The sequence below is a fragment of the Rhinolophus ferrumequinum genome, chromosome 9 (genome assembly GCF_004115265.2).
Source record: "Rhinolophus ferrumequinum isolate MPI-CBG mRhiFer1 chromosome 9, mRhiFer1_v1.p, whole genome shotgun sequence".
NCBI lineage: Eukaryota > Metazoa > Chordata > Mammalia > Chiroptera > Rhinolophidae > Rhinolophus > Rhinolophus ferrumequinum.
Window position 1 is genome coordinate 32159383 of NC_046292.1, and position 19332 is coordinate 32178714.

The following is a 19332-nucleotide window of genomic DNA, read 5'->3' on the forward strand; positions in this document are numbered from 1 at the left end:
ACGAACACAGACAGTCTCTCCTACTGGATGGTCTGGCTTGTAAAATTCACTTGTTTTTCTTCAGTTTGAGATTGGCTACAGTGTACTCCAGTTTGCAAAATCATTTGTTCTCACCACCTGGAAGTACAAGTATCTTCAGTACCTCCTTAAAGTTTAGACCCAAGAAAGCACAGCCCAGAGACACAGTTCTTTCTCCTAAGTTCCTAGTTTCTCATCTCAAGCCACTGACACTGGGCATACCTACTCCCTGTTAGGAAAACCAAAGGATAATAGTCTTACCCTATGGGTCCAAAAAGGTTACAGTCATTTTTTACAACATGACAAGCCCAGACAAAACCACATTCAAACGCTATCACAATGAGATAAAGTGCTGTGGGAGCACAGAAGAGAATATGCTGAGGTCTTAGGCACTCACTGGGGAAGCTTTCCTCCAGAAAGCCTAGCGATATTTCTTTTCTCTGAAAACCTATCGTCTATGGCTGAACACTCAATTGTGAAATGCTGTAGGCTGTTTTTCAATTAATTCCTAACAGGACTCTAAGTACCTCTAGGTCAGAAATTGTCCTTTTCTAATATTCCTTCATCCATGGTGCCAGGCACAGGAGACACTCATGTAAGTGTGGGGTGAATATCTGTATGGCTGATAAATAACTTGTCATGATCTCCTTCCACCTGGGAGGACATGATGCTTTCTGAGTAGGAAGCAAAAATTTGATTTTGGCTGCATGCCCAAGACGAAAACAGCCTATCAACTTAAGGCAGTGTCTAAGTTGAGACAACCCCACCCATTTGCCTGGAGGAAGTGCAGTTTTCTTAGTCCTGACTTTCTATAACATTCCAGGTATGAGAAAAAGCTTATAGAGGGAAAAGATACCACCTTCCATGTCCCAGCTGTCCAAGTATTTAGTCCTTGCTGATGAAAACGAAGGACTCCTCACAACTAGGCCTCAGATTGTCACCAGATTCCACTTGCCAGTCTTAGGGCTCCTTCACTAACAGTGCAGTTGACTACAAATGGCCCTGCCACAACCAGGGGGTCCTATGGTCACCTCCCAAAGCTATTTTCTGTGTAGTAGTTTATAAACCAATGACCAGGGTCCCTCAGGGACAGTACTACTGTTTGGAACACCAGAACCATTCTAGGGTCAGATAGCCAGAGATTGACTGCTCTAGGCCTTATTGGCTCTGAATGCACAGCCTGCTTTTGTTTCCTTTGCAAACGTTTTCTTATAACGGGCTCCCTTACCCCTCATCCATGACAGAAGGGGTGTAGGAGTATGTGTGTGCATGTATGTGTATGTGTTGAGGGTGGGGAACGAAATGACAGCTATTCGTGAGCAATTACAGAACTCCCATGTACCTCCCTAGAAGACCTTAAATCAGCTCTTGGACTGAAGTCGTATTAGATGATTTATACTTCTCACATCAGTGATCAAACACTATTATGTATATAAGCCTTGTCCCAGTGGTGTCCTGGGCCACTTGGCCCTGAGGTGTCTGCCCTGTAGCATGGCCAGCTTCCTCTAAAAGCAACTCTTTTCTAACCTGGTCACACAGCAATTTGGACAGCAAGAGAATACTACAGAGACCAGCTGACGCCAGAGAGGAACTGGCAGGATGGCAGAAACTCAATCGCACAGACAGAAAATGGGTCAGTACATTATGGCCCTCAAAACCTGCACTCAAGTGACTAAAAATCACTGAACTCCTGCTCTCAGTGAAGAGCTACTTCCTGGAGGTCATGAGAGAGAACACTAAGAGACAGGCTCCCACACTGTCTGGACTGCTGTCACTCCTATGGAGCAAAAACACTCTTAACCCTCCTCATGCCATCTGCTCCTGCAACACCCGTATCTAGGAGGCTGAAGTCAAGAGTGAAGGTTTTCAAGATGTATGTTGCCTGGCTCAACACTTAAAGGTACCTACTGTGAGCTGAGATTGGCTTTTGAAGGACTAGCTATACAGAGTAATAAGTTAAATCCTCTATAATTAAATGTTAAATCTATAAGTGATCTCCATCATTCTGAATCTCATTAATGACTGGTTTCTTAACAAAGCTTTCTCGGTAATGGAAGAGAGTGTCTCAAAGAGTTGTGCAAGTAAAGCCTTCGTACCTTAGATGTGAGGTCCCGATGGAAAATGCCTTTGAAGTGAAGGTAGCTGAGGCCCACTGCTATGTCATAGGCCAGTTTCACCCTCACAGTCCAGGGCAAATGCAGGTTACTGTCTAGCAACTGTTCCAGGTTTCCAGAGTTGATATACTGCAAAACAGAAGGAAAACCCAGCTACCATTTGTCGGGCTGTGAAACCACTACAGAATAAACACCAACAAGATAGAGAATGTATGTTTTTGTTTGTTTATTTCTTTTTAAGTTACTGAGGGCTTATTCTGCTTCTGGGCACAGTGGTAGGTGCTACACACAAAGATACCTTTCTTTAAGGAGATCACAATCTATTACGGGACATAGACAAACAATATCATGTCGTAAACGCTAATATATAGCAGTGTACGTGTACAACAGCACTGGGCAGTGCAGAGCAAAAAGTTACTCAATCTGAACATGTTAGAGAAAGCTGCATAGAGGAAATAAGGAGTCAAAGGATAACCGAGGGAGCAGGAAAGACAGACCACACAGAGGGAGCAGCATATGCAAAGATATAGGTTAAATGCATGGTCGTATAGGAAACTAATTTACTCGATATAGCGATAGTTCATGAACAGCAGAGGCAGGTGAGGCTGATATGCTTTGCTATTTTATTCTGCCTATAAGGAACAAAAGAAAGCCTTTTAAGCAGAAGAGCAAAATGTTCATGTTTGCTTTTTAAAGAACAGATTACTTTAGCAACGGTATGACAGATGGATTAGAGTGGAGAATATGGAGAGGGCAAAACAGGCTAGAAGATTATTACAATAATCCTGGTGAAAGAAGGGTGCCTGAGTTATGGCAATAGTGGAGGCGCTGGAATAGAGCAAGATTCAAGATGTGTTTAGATGGCAGAGTTTAAAAACAAACAAACACTTGATGGCTGCCTGGATGGGGGGCATGAGGGCAATGAAAAGCTATAGGTTGATCCCAAGCGATCGGTCCCTGGATGCCATTATAAATATCCAGAATACAGAGACAGAAGCAGGTTTCTGAAGAAGAGGCAATGTTAAAACATAGCGAGTTCAGCCAGGATGTGTTGAATTTAAAGGCTTGTAGGGCAACCAAGGTGGAGAGTCAGTTTAAAGTTCAAGAACAAAGGCTAAAGGCTTTGGAGGCAATTACATTGAGAGGAAGTCGTCACTGAGGCCAAGTGACATTGCCCAGGGGCTAACCTGTAAGGTGGGAAACTAACATTTAAAGGAGCAGGCAGCAGAATCAAGCAAGCGTGTCATCACAGAAATCAAAGGAGAACATTCCAAAGAGGAAAAGACCCAAAGTATCAAATACTACAGATCAAGTAAGATGAGCATTAAAAGTGTCTCCTGAATGTGTAACTACACTGGCAACCATGGCCAGAGCAGTTTCAGTAAAATCGTCAAGATCAGAGTAAGACCAAAGTGGACTGAGGAGTGAGTAGGATAAAAGCTATGGAGAAACTATGTGAAGATGCACTTTTTCAAGAAATTTAGCTGTTCATCATTTCTACATACCCGTGAAGGGCTGCGGGGCTTTTTTTTAAGAGCAAATAAGCATATTTATATAGAGATGATAATAAAAACAACAACAGGTAATATTTATTTATATAGTACTTACTTTGTGCCAAGCACTATTCTAAGAACTTTACATTAATTATCTCATTTAATCCGCATATAAATATAAGCCTATGAGGTAAGTATACTAATATCTTCATTTTACAAAGGCATTTAGAGGCTAAGAAATTTGCTCAAGTTATCCAGCTATTAAGGAGCAGGGCCAGGGTTCAAACCCAGGCAGTCTGGCTCCAGAGTCCATGCTCTTTAGCACTGCGTTACTACACTTGAGAGTCAGAGGACACAGCACCTGAGTCAGAGAGTCTTATGTAGAACACGAGCTCAAAGTCTTTTTGCCAATTATGTTACTGAATTTATTCAAACCATACATGATGTATTATTAGCTCCCTCCTCCTCCCCCCAAGGAAGAAAAGGGGGCAAATTCCTCTAAGCCTAAAATTAAGCTTTTAATACCTATTATAGGGGGCGTATTATTGAATTTACAAAAGACTAGGGAACCTAATGTAACAGGAGGTAAGAGATCTGAATTTTAGTCCATTTTTGCCTCTTAATAGTCATTTAACTTTGGACAGATAAACTAATAAGGCTATCCTTCAGTTTTCTCACCTATAAAATAGGTATGATAATCCCTGATCTATATAACAATGTTATAATGAGAATCTAATACAAATATATGAAAGTGCTTACAAAAATTGAAGTGCCAGACAATCAGATTTTCTGACATGGTAATATAAGCACCGAAAAGAACCAGCTGGGGGCAGCACGACGCTACATTTCAGATCCTTGGATGAGGCAGATAAGCTTGGGCAAGGCAGAGAGAATGGCTAAAAATACACCTGTCTTCTCAAAAGGGAAACCTGTCCATCGGCTTCATCCTGCTCGATAATCCATCTTTGGAAATCTCAAAATGAGATATAATGACGGCATTAACATAGTGCCTTCGTCTCTTTACGCTAGTTGAATTATTCATGGTTCACATTTGAGGTGCTCATTTGCTAAAAAGAAACTGAACCTGCAAACTCCAAGCTACGTGGGAGCAACAAAGCTGATGCCTAATCATGCAGATAAATTTCTTTAGTTCTGAGAGTCAGAAAGGTCTGAGAGGTGGTTCTTTCCCTTGGCATGGTGACAATGTGACATGGAAGGCCTGACTTCTGGAGCCACTCAAGTTTCCCAACTGAAGGCCAGGCAGAAAAGACCATGATGAAAAGGCTGTATATGCACTGTCTGTAGGCCAGACTAAGCCAAGACTTTTGATTCTAGTTCAGAGAAACACATGTTTATTCTGTTCAGCCATGTCTCTGAAGGCCTGAGAAATCCACAGACCAAGCCCAAGGGTGGAAAGCAGAGGAGAAAGGTGAGACAAAGTAAGGAATCACACAGACTAGTAGTGGCTGGATTTTCCAGGCAAGATGGGAAAAGCACAAACCAAGACCAGAGAGGGAAACCAAATGGAGTTTGTTACAATCAATTTCTCTTGCTGGCCTTTGGTGAATACTTTGGTAGGGCTGATAAACTTCTGGGCCTTCAGAAACCACAACTTCTCAATATCTCAAGATCTTTTGCATCTATGAGGACAGGAAGTTTGAGATCTGCCAACAAGGAAAATTTCTAAGTTGCTACACACACTGTGTGCCCATTAGTTGGAACGTTCACTTCCCCATAAACAACTCCCCGTGCAGACTCAGCTGCTGTGTCCTCTGAACAGCTCCCTCTACGAGAAGCAGAGGCAACAATAACTGCACTAGCACACTCAGCTTTCAGAGTTGAGGATAACAGCTGTTTGCTTTCATTTTCTTCCAGACCACTTCGTCGGGCAGCCCTAAAAAACAACTTAAGGCACTGGCTATACTTTAAAACTGGCTACACGTTAAAACTAGAGAGAAGTTTTACATTTTACATTTCTTATTATTGTTCTTTTAAACTTTCAAGTTCAGAAAACTATAATATCAGCCACTCACATGTGTTACAGGTTCTTCGATACCTCTTAGGGACTATTCCCCAACTTCACCTATACCAAAACCTGCCTCTCCTCCTCATGATCTAATAAAATTTTATAACAGAGTTTCTGCCATTTCACTTGTGCTTGATGCTTGGCTTCATTAAAAATTCTTTTCCTAGAAGGCACTCAATAAATAAATGTATGTTCATGACTAACCAATATTATATATGCAAGAAATCATATGCCAAAAGTCACCCTAAAAAGTCACCAAAGGGACAGAGAAGTGGACACTCAGTTCTCCACTTGGCAATATCAATTCAGGTTATTTCTACAAACACTTATTTAGCATTCCTCCCCTTTCTGACACACCCATATGAGAGTAAGAACCTGTCTGTTTACATTAACATTATAGCCCCCAGTGATTAGAAGAAAGCCTAGCACATAGTAAATGTGGATATATAAAGATGAGTAACATTCAGTTTAAAAAAATTTATTTTTTTTAATTTTTTTTTTCCTTGGGAATATTGGGGAACAGTGTGTTTTTCCAGGACCCATCAGTCATTGTCCTTCAGTCTAGTAGTGGAGGGCGCAGCTCAGTTCCAAGCCCAGTCACCGTTTTCAATCTTTAGTTGCAGAGGACGCAGCCCACCATCCCATGCAGGAATTGAACCAGCAACCTTGTTGTTGAGAGCTCGCGCTCTAACCAACTGAGCCCCTCAGTTTATATTTTAAAGAAGTACAGTGAAAGACATACACGTAAGGAAATAATACCAATACCCCTTCAGCAGAGGTAAATACCTGGGGTATAAAAGTAGAAACTGACTCTGCCTGAGGAGTTTAGAAAGTTTCAGAGAGGAAGTAACATCTGAGTTGGATCCTAAAAGATAGTTAAAAGTTGTCTAGGCTGAGAATACGGTTCTTCCCATGTATCCCCTGTGGCCTCTGATGGTTCCAACTCAGGCACAGACACATAAACATGCCCACACAGAGAATATTCTGGAGCAGCACGAGGCAATACCTACCACGCACTACACCCCAGGGCTCCTGTGCCAATTCTTGCTGATTCTAGTCAGCTACAGTAGCCTCACCCGATCATAAACAACCAGTAAGAAGGGTAAGACAAAATGGTTAGTTTTGCTTTTTTTTTTTTACTTTGAATTATCAATGTACTGATATCTGCAACCAGTACCTTATCTCTAAAAAGTGGTTCAAACCTACATTCAGAGAAGCTCTGAAGAAAAGATCAACTGCAAGAATTATTCCTTTTTGAAAACTCTACCTAACTGGCCAGGAGCTAGAGCGCTTACCCAAAGCAGATAAATGTGCTGCCGTCCAACTAACAGAGATCGTTTTTGGCCACCTAATTAGCAGGGTTGTCCTGAAGAAGATCCATCCACCTACACAAACACTGAAAACCTACTATGTGAAAATACAAAGGTAAATGGGGCCAGTCTCTGCCCTCAGTTCACAGTCTAGGAGAGATGACATATAATCAACTAAGAGCTTTTTTTTCCACATAGGACAATAACATGATTAGACATGCTACATAGAAATATCATTCTAACAATAATATAAAAACTGTATGGAAAAATCAGGAATTGAGGCTTAGAGAATAGTTAGGAAGCTTCTGGAATCTTCCAAGTGGGAGGTAAAAAAGCCCCGAGTAAGATAATGGCAGCAAGAATGGAAAAGAGGTTAATATCTAGAGACATCTCAGAGGCAGAATCAACAGAATTTTGTGTTTAATCAAAGGCAGTGACTAATTAAAAGAGATAAGGCATACAAAGTATGTCCAGCACAGTGCTTAGCTCAGAGTACACAACTCATTCTCCCCTATCAACACCTTATCATCATTCTTTCTGTGGGTTACTCCAGTAGCTTTCTAACTAGTCTTCTGGTTCCCTTCTTACATCTTGAACACACTTAGCCCTCATTCCAATCCATTTTACATAATACAGCCAAGATAATCCTTCTGAAATGCCAACCTGAAGCCACTCCCGTTAAAATTATTCAATGATGCCCTACTTAGGATAAAACCCACAATCTTTAGCATGGCATACAAAGCCTTTCACTCCTGCTTATAAAGGTTTCACTCCCGGCTTACCTGCACATTTGTACACACTGCTGATCCATTTACCTGGATTATCCTTCCCCCACCTAGGCCTGGCTAATCACTCATTGTTGACGATTCATTTCCCTTTCATGGATACCCAAATGTAGGGTTGGGAGTAACAAAGACATTCTATGCAAAAGGAACACAAATATAAATTGCAGAGATTAGTAGTTATTCTTTTTTTTTTTCTGCATAAAGTAGGGGAGAAGGAATGAAGGGAAGGTACTGCAACAGTCCAGATGAGAGATGGCCAAATGCCTGCTTTAGAGTGCTATTTTAGGCTTGAAAAAGTGGGCTAGAATTAGGATATGCAGAAGTAGAATCTAAAATATTTAGCAACTGAGTGATACATATGAGAACTGAGGAAAAAAATTCACAGGCAACTCAGAGATTCCAAATTGAGGTGCTCGGAGAAACAGCGGGAAAAGATGCTGTAATCTTATGTGTCGTCAGTGAGTCAGAAACCAGCACCAATGTCAAATAGCCAAATCAGTGGCTCGTTGAACCTCTGTTCTTTGGATGGGCCCTCTATAGAGGAGGGCCTGCGCCCCGACCTACTTTTCACTGAAGCCCAACAATGCCATTGTGTTGGCCACTGTATGTTTCTTGGTCGGCTCTAAACACAAAGGCTAGCAGACACCCCATCCTGCTGGCTTGGTTTAAAGAAGAAAAGAAAGCTTTGTTAGTGCCCTGGGTAATTCCAGGACAGGCATCCCAAGAGCACCCTGTGGGAGGCTTGTGCTCCAAAGGAGCCTCCTGTTCTCAGCTCGAGGCTCCACAGCCACTGCAAGCGTACATCGTATATCTGCCAAGGCCCAAGTTTGCCATGGCTCAGCCTCCATTCCAGGAGGTCCACCAGGGCCTGCTGGACTGAAACAGTCAGTAGTAATTAACTCACTCAAAGAGAAAGGGAATTCAACATGTGTTTCAAAATATTTAAATGTTTCATTCTCTCTGCTTTCAAATATGCCTATCTACTTCCTAGAATACTCTTCTTCCCCTTCATAGCTTTGCTAATTCTTATTCATCCTTCTAAACCCAACCCGAGTCTCTTATTTTGGAAAGCATTTCCTGATACCCCATCCCATATCTTGTGTCACTTTAGCCTCCTGTATGTATATTTTTATCACATTGTAGTATATATAATCTTGATGGCAGAGACCAAGTGTTTCTCAGCTTTGTAAGCCCAGTATCCATCCAGTAAAGTGAACAGTAATTGTTGAATAAACAAAGGATAGAGTACATTTAAATAAATGGAGGCCGGTTTTAAGTTCCCTCTTTTATTAGAAACCTTCCCAATTCAGTCATTAATGCAATTTAAGATCAAAAAGAGAAATATGTTTTTAGAGGAATTTTCTGATAAATACCATGTAAAACAAAGATTTAATAATGCCCACTGTACGGCAGGTACTATGGTAGCATTGGATAAAGTGAAATATAAAACAGTGTGTTTGGCCACTCAGTGATATGAAATTCGGAGAATCACTTTACCACCCTTATCAGCAGACTCCTTAAAGTGGTCAGAATCACATGGACTTAAAAAAATATGACTGAGATCTCCTTTTGGAAATTATAGAAGATATTTCTTTTATCAGTATCTAAAAGCCAAGCAGAGGAAGCTATAAAGATATCTCCCCTACTTCCCTCACATTTCCCACAGATAGACACTATGAACCTATTCACCACTTTAAAGAATATACGTTTGTTTAAGGTACCTGAAGTAGTACGAGTGTTTTTCTATGCATGTAAGCTGCTATAAACATCAACACGATTGCTTATCTACAGATTCAAAAGAATATGATTAAGTTTTCCCCATTGATTTTTAACTCTAACATCATCTCATAATTAAAATCTAATTTGTTAAATAAAGTAAACGTTACAAGATAAATCTGTAGAACAAATCTTCTCAAAGAAACAAACTAAGATAATAAGAAAACTGTTCCCTTTGTTCCATGAAGCTCTACTATAATAGCGATCAATGGTCTCAGACATCATTTAAGATCAGGCCAGGGCTCCTGACACTCCATCCTGTCTGCTTTCCTACCCCCAAATCCATAACTCTACCAGCAACATGGCTATTGGAGCCATGTTTAAAACCATTCTTCCCTCCGGCTTGCTACCCCACGCACATCTACAACAACCCTGCACTGTCCAGATCCAGACAGGAATATCTGACATTCACCTAGTGATTTGAGCTCAGAGTGAATGGAGCTCAAAGCAATCCCTTAGGAAGACAAAGCTCCTTGCCTGCCCACCAGATCTGACAATGGACAAAATGAAAATGGAAAGCAAAACAGGTTAACTTTCTAATTAACATGATTTATATTGAAGGAAACTGTTCTCAAATGAACCAATCATTTCTTCTACCTCCTCTGCCTATATCAGAACACTGTTTGGCCTCTGGATAAGGAAGAAGTCAAGCAAAAGTTAAAGGAGCCAAATGACGAGCTCAAATGTTATCTTGTAATGGCAAATGTTAGGCAGTAGGATAGGAAGGGAGGAAAGGTTTCAAAGGTTTCCAGTTTCCTATGTGGAAGACAACTGCCCAGCCCAGTAGTCAGTCAGGATAAGGGTCAGATAGGTAAGTAAACCCCCTTAAGTTCACAGAAATGCACAACGATTACTTGGAGCCATCAAAGGAAGGGGTGGGGACAGAGGAACTAGCCAGTTCTGGTTCTACTGCAAAGAAAACAGATTTGAGGTCTGGTGTACATATTAAGTATCTATATCCTCAAGGAAAAAGGGAGAGCCTTTTTTTAAACTTGGTTTCAGACCATCTCAAGTATCAGGATGATTTACCCTCCTTAATGAGAGAGTAATGAGGAAAATCAGATGGTTAATCTTGAGTGAAGTAAGTCTAGATTTATTTTACCAACTTGTTTAAAATTATCATTCATTTGTCAGCCTCTGGGACTCTTTGGGAAGCAGCTGATGCTGGTCTAAGGCCAACTCTCAGTTAGAGCAAAGAAGCAGATCTGGGCAGAATGTCTCTCAAAAGGGTTTTAGGGATTCTAAATTGTAAAACTTTTTTCTGAGTAACTAGAAGCAGAGAATGACCATAACACTGAATTCTGAAATCCTTTCCAAATAAACTCAGAAGGTCCTGACACACAACTTCATTGCATGAGTTCACTGAGAACAGGTTCAATGCCATGTTTAGATCAGTGTCTGGCAGATTAGGCCCCAATAAATACTTGTTGAATGAATTAAGTAAAGTGTCCCTAACCATTATGTGTCCCTAACCTATATATAGGGATCCCTTCTCCACTCTCCATGAATCAGTGATCACCAGCTAACTCAGCCTTCAAGCTTATGGTCTTGTCCAAGGAAGGATGCAACAGTGTGCTATCCTTGAAAGGCTCAAAGATCGAGTCTGCTGTTTCTTCTATAGTGAAGAGACTACAGACGGTCCCTGATTTACAATGGTTCGATTTAATGAGTTTTCAATTTTATGATGGTGTAAAAGCACTATGCATTCAGTAGAAATTAGACTGCAAATTTTGAGTTTTGATCTTTTCCCAGGCTAATGATATGTGGTATGATACTCTCTCCTGCTGCTGGGCCGCAGCAGCAATCCACAGCTCCCACTCAGCCAGGGGATCGTGAGGGTAAACAACCAACACTCTACCGTGTACTGTGTTGCCAGCATTTCTGTTTAAGGTAGGCTAGGCTACACTATGATGTTCAGTAGTTTAGGTGTACTAAATGCATTTCGACTTACAATGTTTTCAACTTATGATGGGTTTATGGGGACATGACCCCATCGTAAGTGAAGGAGCATCTGTATACTGATTACAGTGTTATGTTCAAAAAAACCTCCCAGGCAACCCAGCTGAGGGAGGCAAAGTATTCCAGCTGCACGCTCCAAGTTGTTCACATCTCAGGAAATAGCACTACCACTTACCTAGAAACTGGGCATCAACTGATTCCTCACTCTTCTTATCAAAGTCACAACCAAGGCCTTATGCTTCTATTTCCAAAACAGGCCTTTAAACATCTTCACAGATAACACCCCAGTTCAAGCTACCCACATCTCTTATATAATTTCTAACATAAGTTTCTGCTTCTGGTCTCTTTGCTTCCACTTTGTCCCTCTAAAATCTATTCTCCACAGAGCAGCCAAAGGCTATTTTTAAAATGCAAAATGTATCATATTACTCTCCTGTTTAAAATCCTTTAATAGCTTCCTTCTGTATTTAAAATACAATTCAAAATCCTTACCATGGCCTATTAGGTCCCACATAATCTAGCCTCTAGCTCTCAAAATTTTAATCAGGAATATCTCCTTGGCTTTTAGGTATTCTCAGAAAAGTGTTTCCATGACCTTATGTACAGGATAAATTAGTTGGTGTCAACATATATACATTACATTGCCCTTACTTATTTCATTTGCCATGGATGGAGAAAAAAAATTTTCTAAGGTACATGTTCATAGGGAAAACAATGCCCAAAGGCATGGAATAACAATATGATAGAATAGACCTGAAAGGCAAGACATTCTAAGCCCCACTGCATACTTTCCTTCTATAACATCCTTTCCAAGTGACCAAAGCTACTCATATTTTAGCTTTATCAAGAGAAACAAGTTAGTGAAGAGAATAAGAACCACACTAAACACAACTATCCTGAACTGGTGCCCTCGTAGCCAACACTCCAGCCTCTGGACATCTAAGAATCTGGTCTTTAGCTTCCCTGGCTTGATGGAAAGGCAGCGCCTGAAGAAGCCTGACTATTTCCTTCACCCAACTGCTACATTTTCAATGACCTGCTACCTATTTGTTGCTGGTGGTAAACAAAACAGAAAATGGTCCCAGTCCTCATGGAAGTGACATATGGAAGAGACAATAAACAAACATTCAAATAAATGAAGAATTATATGTTATGAGAGGTGCTACAATGAAAAAGGAAAGAATGCTATCCAAGAGAATGAGTCAAGTCACGATCTAGATGGGAGAAGGTTATTAGGAAAAACCACTACAACTAAGTAAAAATTTAAACGAAGACTTGAAAATTGAGGAGTTAAGTAGGTAAAAAATGGGAGAACAGCTTTTTTTTTTTAAGAGAGTTTATTTAATCTCTCTAATTCTCAGTTTCTTCTTACATAAAATAGCAATAATAATGGCTATATCTCAGGGTTGTCATAAGGATGAAAATAGAAAGTGCATGTAAATATTCCAGAAATACGAGCTATTTCTTTGATGAGTATGTATGATTTTATAATCAGAAAATAAGGCATTTAAAGGAAAAGTGTCCCTGATACTGCTAAGTACAATAAACCATTGGCTAAAACAAAACAAAAAATTTTTTTTCATCCAAACACCTTAGTTGACTTAAAGACTTATCAGGTAAGGAACACATCTGTTGTTTTATTTCCCAAAGTTCAGTGCTCAGTTCTATTCCTTTTGAGTGTACCAGAAATACATAACTGATTAGCTGGATAGAAAACAAGTTGTTGAGCAAATTAGTTACAGAGTCAAAGGATGACTATGCAAGAGGTCTTACAATTGAACAACGCAAAAGGCCGTTTAGAAATTATTCCATTCATGAGGCAAGAGCTCCAGCCATTCATACAGGTGCTAAAATGTGATATAAAATTTTCCTCAACTGCACTTTTTAGATGGCATAAAATGTTTGCTTCCCTTTCCCCCCTTTTACATCATCCAGCCAATATCCATAAAGTGCCTTCTAAACACAGGGTACTGCTGGAAGATTAGGAGTATTCAGATGAGTAAGACACTATCCTTGCTGTCATACATAATAACCAGCAGCACAGCACTTACAAAGCACTTTCATAGTAACCTCATTTGATTCTTGCAGCATCCTGAGACATTCTTGTCATCCTTTTTCTTTCTTCTTTTTTATTTAATTGGGGAATATTGGGGAACAATGTGTTTTTCCAGGACCTCAGCTCCAAGCCAAGTAGTTGTTTTCAATCTAGTTGTATACGGCGCAGCTCACCGGCCTATGTGGGAATCGCACCAGCAACCTGGGTGTTAGGAGCGCTGCGCTCTAACCAACTAAGCCAACCAGCCACCCTCGTGTCATCCTTTTTTAATAAATAAGGAAATGAAGCCCAGAGAATTTAAATAATTCGCCTATGGTTATTCAACTAGTAATGGGGGAGCCTGGATTTGCACCCAAGCCTTTTGACCCTGAAGCCTGGGTGCCTTCTCCTCTTGGAGCTTACACTTGTATCGGGAAACTAAAGCAAAAACAACTTAAGTACATGGCAAAATATGTAATAAGAGAGGTACAAAAACATTATCTAAGAGAAGAAGGTCAATGTAGGGAAACATTTTAACCGAGTAAGACAGGGTGGGGCACAGCAGTCGCAAAGAAAAAAAATCAGAAAACGTTTTATGGAGAAATAAGTGAACTTTGAGCCGAGTCTTGAAGTGAGGGAAGATTTCCATAGGATAAAGAAAAGAGTATATCTCAGGCTGAAGATATAATATGAATAAGGAGGCAGGAAAACACAGATCATGTTTAGTAAACACATAAAAACCAGTTTGCCTGTGGAGAAAAGGGAACCCTGGTGCACTGTTGGTGGGACTGCAGATTGGTGCAGCCACTATGGAAATCAGTATGGAAGTATCTCAAGAAACTGGAAACGGAACTACCTTATGACCCAGCAATTCCACTCTTAGTTATCTATCCAGAAAAATCCAAGACATTAATTCGAAAAAATATACGCACCCCTATGTTTACTGCTATTTACAATAGCCAAGACTTGGAAACAACCAAAATGCCAATCAGTAGATGACTGGATTAAGAAACTGTGGAACATTTATACAATGAAGTATTACTCAGCCATAAAGAAGAATGAAATCTTACCATTTGTAACGATATGGATGGACCTATAGAACATTACACTAAGTGAAATAAGTCAATTGGAGAAAGACAAATACCATACGATCTCACTTATATGTAGAATCCAAAGAATGTATAAATGAGCAAAGTAAACGAAATAGTCTCAGAGATATAGAGGAAAAACTGATGGTTGCTAGATGGGAGGTGGGGTAGGGATGAAGGAGAAGGGGAAGGGATTAGCATAAATTAGTAACTAAAATATTGCCACGGGGATACGAAAGACAGTTTAGGGAATATAATCAATAATGTTGTAAAGATTTTGTAGGGTGTCAGATGGGCCCGTGTCTTATTAGGGAGACAACTTCATGGACTGTGTAGATGCTTAACCACTGCACTGTACATCTGAAGCTGAAGCTGAATAATATTGTATGTCAACTATAATTTAATATATATATATATAGTCATGGGATATGGAGTACAGCATAAGGAATAGAGTCAATGGAATTGTAATAGATATTCATGATGACAGAGGGGCAATAGATTGGGGGAAGGGGGTTATCACTTTGTGAGAGGTGAAATGTCTAACTATTACATTGTTTTGTACACCTGAAACTAACATAAAAAAAAGAAGAAAAAAACAGTTTGCCTGAATTATAGAGTACTTGTTAAAGAAGAGAACTAGGAGCAAAAAAAGCAGAATGATGCTAGAACATAGAGGACTAGGATATCAGGCCAAGACAAGAGTTTATTCTGAATTCCATGTTTTAACCCTAGCTATACATCAGAATAACCTATGGAGCTTTTTGAACTTATTTTTAAATATTACAGATGCCTGGGCCTCACCCAAGACTTTAATTCAATAGGTCTCGTGTAAGGACCTGGCATCTATATTTTCTAAAAAGCTCCTAAGCAATTCTGGTAAACAACTAAAGTTATACACTGTAATCAACAAGAAAACCACTGGAGGTTTTGAGCCACAAAATGCCACTGATTTATTCAATCAATAAATATGATAACCAGCTATCATTTGTTGGGCACTGTGCTAGGAACCAATGGATATAAATGTAAACAAAATAGTGAAGAAATTTATAATCTACATATACACGCAAACAGTGAATTAAAATCAATAATACATACTATTGTATTATGGGAACATTTAAGAATGTTACCTAACTCATCTTGGGAGACCATAAGCTTCACAGAGAAAGTGATATCTAAGCTGGGTCCTAAAGGCTAAGCCAACGGGAGATGGAGAGGTTGGGTTTTAGGCAGAGGGAAGAGCTGGTGTAGAGGCCAAAGATGAAAGGGTCATGTCCTATTTGTGGAACCGAAAGAGGTTCAGTACAGCTATAGTGCCCAGTTGAGATAGGAGCAAAGAGGTCAGAGAAGAAGTGAGCAGAGATAAACAGCAGGACCAGATGTTTTGAGACTTTACCCTGAGGGCAATAAGAAGCCACAAAAGGGTTTTTATGCAGGGAGAAACAAAATTAGATTTGTATTAAACTCTGTGGTGTTGGCATAAAGACAAATAGACCCATGGAATAGAATAGAAAGCCCAGAAATAAACCCTCATGTATCAATAGGAAAGGACAGTCTAGGTAAAAAATGAGAAATGCAAATCAAAACCACAATGAGCTATCACCTCACACTCATTAGGATGACTACTATAAATAAATAAAATTTAAAAAAACAAACACCACAGATAACAACAAGTGTTGACAAGGATGTGGAGAAATTGGAACCCTTGTGCATTATTAGTGGGATTGTAAAATGGTACAACTATTACAGACAACAGTATCGTGGTTCTTCAAAAAATTGAAACTAGAACTATCATCCAGCAACCCTACTTCTGGGTATATATCCAAAAGAATTGAAAGAAGGGTCTCGAAGAGATATCTGCACATCCATGTTCACAGCAGCATTATTCACAACAGCCAAAAGGTGGAAGCTACCCAAATGTCCATTAACAGATGAATGAACAAGTGGAGTGTGGTATATACTTACAATGGAATATCATTCTGCGGTAAAAAGAAAGAAAATCTTGTCACATGTTACAACATGGATGAACCTTTAGAACATTAGTGGTAAGTGAAATAAGCCAGTCACAAAAAGACAAATGCTATATGATTCCACTTTTCTGAGGTACCTAAAGTAGGCAAAACCATAGAATTAGAAAGAATAGTGGTCACTGGGGCTGGAGGGAGGGGAAAATGGGGAGCTATTTAGTAAGTACAGAGTTTCAATTTTGCAAGATGAAAAAGATCTGGAGACCTGTTACACAACAATATAAACACATTTAATACTATTATACTACACTTAAAAATAGCTAAGATGGTTTAAAAAATAGACGTGTATTTTAAAAGGATCACTCTGGCTGGCAATATGAACAATATGGATTTAAGGTGAGGAACAAGACTGATAGGGAGACTAGTTAGAAGTTTGTGGGAAGAGATGATGATGACAGAAGGAACTGGAGAAAGATGAATAGATTCAAGATAGTTAGAAGGTAAAATGGATAGGACATGGTGATTGATAAGAAGTAGAAAATGGGAGAGATTAGGGATGAAGGAAAAGAGAACTATCATTTGTAAAAAAGCTAAGCACTATACTAATACTTCTGTAAGTTATTAATTACTCTCTTGACACAAAGTGCTTTATTAATTTGCTAAATAGGAAATAGGTACAAGCAACTACTACAGGAAGGTGAAATGTGCTAAAATGAGCATGTTAAGGAAAGAAATGCTTGTGATTCATTTTGGAAATCACTGATCTAAAAATTTACTATCTAAGTAAACAATGGTGACCATGATAACAAGAAAAAAATCAACATAAAGTGCAAGTAAACACAGAAACAGATAGTTGATTATGTTATCAGATATGGGAATGTTGAAATGCCCTTGAGTAGCAGGAAATGTGTGAGAGGTATATGGAGAGACCACCCTCCTTTCATTGTCCTACTTGCTATGGAATCCAAAGTAAACACAGCTCTCGACAGCCAACACAGACCCAATTCCTATGAATCATACCACTTTTCAAGTTAAGAAAAATACACTTGTCAAAACTCCTATTAGAAACAGGATTAGCTTAAACTCAAAAAGAGCTCTATGAATTCAACTGGTACTCTAGATTCACCAATCATGGAGAGGATTAGGAGAAATATTAGCTAGAAATCCCCTAAAGCATTTTCTAAATCCTTCTGCAGTCTTATCACTACCAACACTATGAAAAGATTCATTAAATGGATGGTCAAAACAACTGATAACCCAAAAATAAAAAGCCTTTCAAAGTGAGAGGCAACAAGCATTTATTTGAGATCCAAAAAAAGAATACCTATTTGGAAAGCACTGATTTAGGCAGAAGCCCCAATAATGGTCCAATTAGGAGGCAAAGGCAAGGGTATTTATGAGAAAGGGAAGGCGAACAATTACATCAATAGAAGGAAGGCATTTCTATTGGTGCACATAAGCTAATATAGTGATGTTATATTCTAAACAATGTTAATTTTCAGTCCAGGAGCCATCAGTCCGATTATCATACCATCTACTTTCTTGTTATCTTTGCAAATGGTTCGTCAGGACACAAGGTTGCTTTAGGCCCAGTCCAAAGATTATTTTGCTGTTTTAACATTTCAAAGATTTGACTCATGAGACATGCAAGGCAGCTCCTCTGGGATGGCAGCTCCGGCTCCATTTTAAAGTGGCTCCATTTATATCATTTTTTTTTTTTTATACAACCTTTGAAAAGGCAGATAGATGTCTTGTGACTAACAGTTTAACTGCTGGAAGCTCAAGTGTTGGGAAGCAGTGTTCATTCATTCATCCATCCATTTATCTATTCACCCAATTAATATTTATCATACGACTTTATGTGCCAGTTACTGAAGACTCAGCAATAACAAAATAGCCAAGCCCCAATCTTATAGTCTAGTAAACACAGGATTATAATCAGCCAGAACTTGATGCAAATCCCAGCTCCACTACTTAGCTAAGAGACCTTAAATTAATTTTTTTCTGAGCCCTCAGATTTCTCATGTAAAACAGGAAAAATACCACCTATGTTGTAGGATTGTGTGATAAATAAAAATACACGGGGACGGAGGGAAGCTTGGCAAGTCCTGGCATGCAGTCCTCCCTGGAATGCTGATGCTCTATGAAGTTATCTCCACTTGATGTCCAATAAATATTTCAAACTCAACCTGTTCAAAACTGACCTCTTGATCATCTCCCATCTTGTAGCTCCTATAGTCTTCCCCATCTCCGTTAACAGCAACTCAATCCTTCAGGTGTTCAGGCCAAAACTTCAGAGTTATCCTTGACTTCTTTCATCTTCTTACACCCCACAGCGAATGCATCAGTCAAGTCTGTTTTCTCTATTTTCAAAATAGATCCAGAACCACCAGCTCCACTGCTACCACTCTGGTCCAAGTTACTTTTGTTCATCTGTCACTTTTTTTGCAGTCTTTATTTATTGTGCAGACTCTATTGTAATAGTCTCCTAACTAGTCTTCCTGCTTTCACTCTGGCCTCCCTTTCATTCCAATTCACTGTACAGTAGTAGCCAGGGTGATACTGTTCAAAGATAAGTCACATCATGTTGATATAGGATTCTGGTGTCTGGTGCCCAGAGATCACGGTCTCACGTACCCGAAGAATGAAAACGTGGACTCGGAAGGAGAGGTAGAGGAGCAAAGAGTTTTATTAAAGTAAAAGTATAGCTCTCTTACGAGAGGGGGTACCCAAAACTGGGAAGCCCCCTCTCATAAGAGAGCTG

At 39.6% G+C, this 19332-nt stretch overlaps 1 protein-coding gene across 2 annotated transcripts in view; it reads right to left on the reverse strand.

The window, feature by feature from the left end:
• Positions 1 to 19332, reverse strand: part of TESK2 (testis associated actin remodelling kinase 2) — a 117581-nt gene that overhangs the window by 10817 nt on the left and 87432 nt on the right. The window contains exon 5 of one of the 2 annotated variants that reach the window (XM_033113365.1): positions 2115 to 2261. The exons of the other annotated variant lie outside the window; for it this stretch is intronic. Within the exon in view, the coding sequence (XP_032969256.1) occupies positions 2115 to 2261 (147 nt within the window). The remainder of the gene's footprint in view (positions 1 to 2114; positions 2262 to 19332) is intronic. 2 annotated transcript variants of the gene reach the window in all.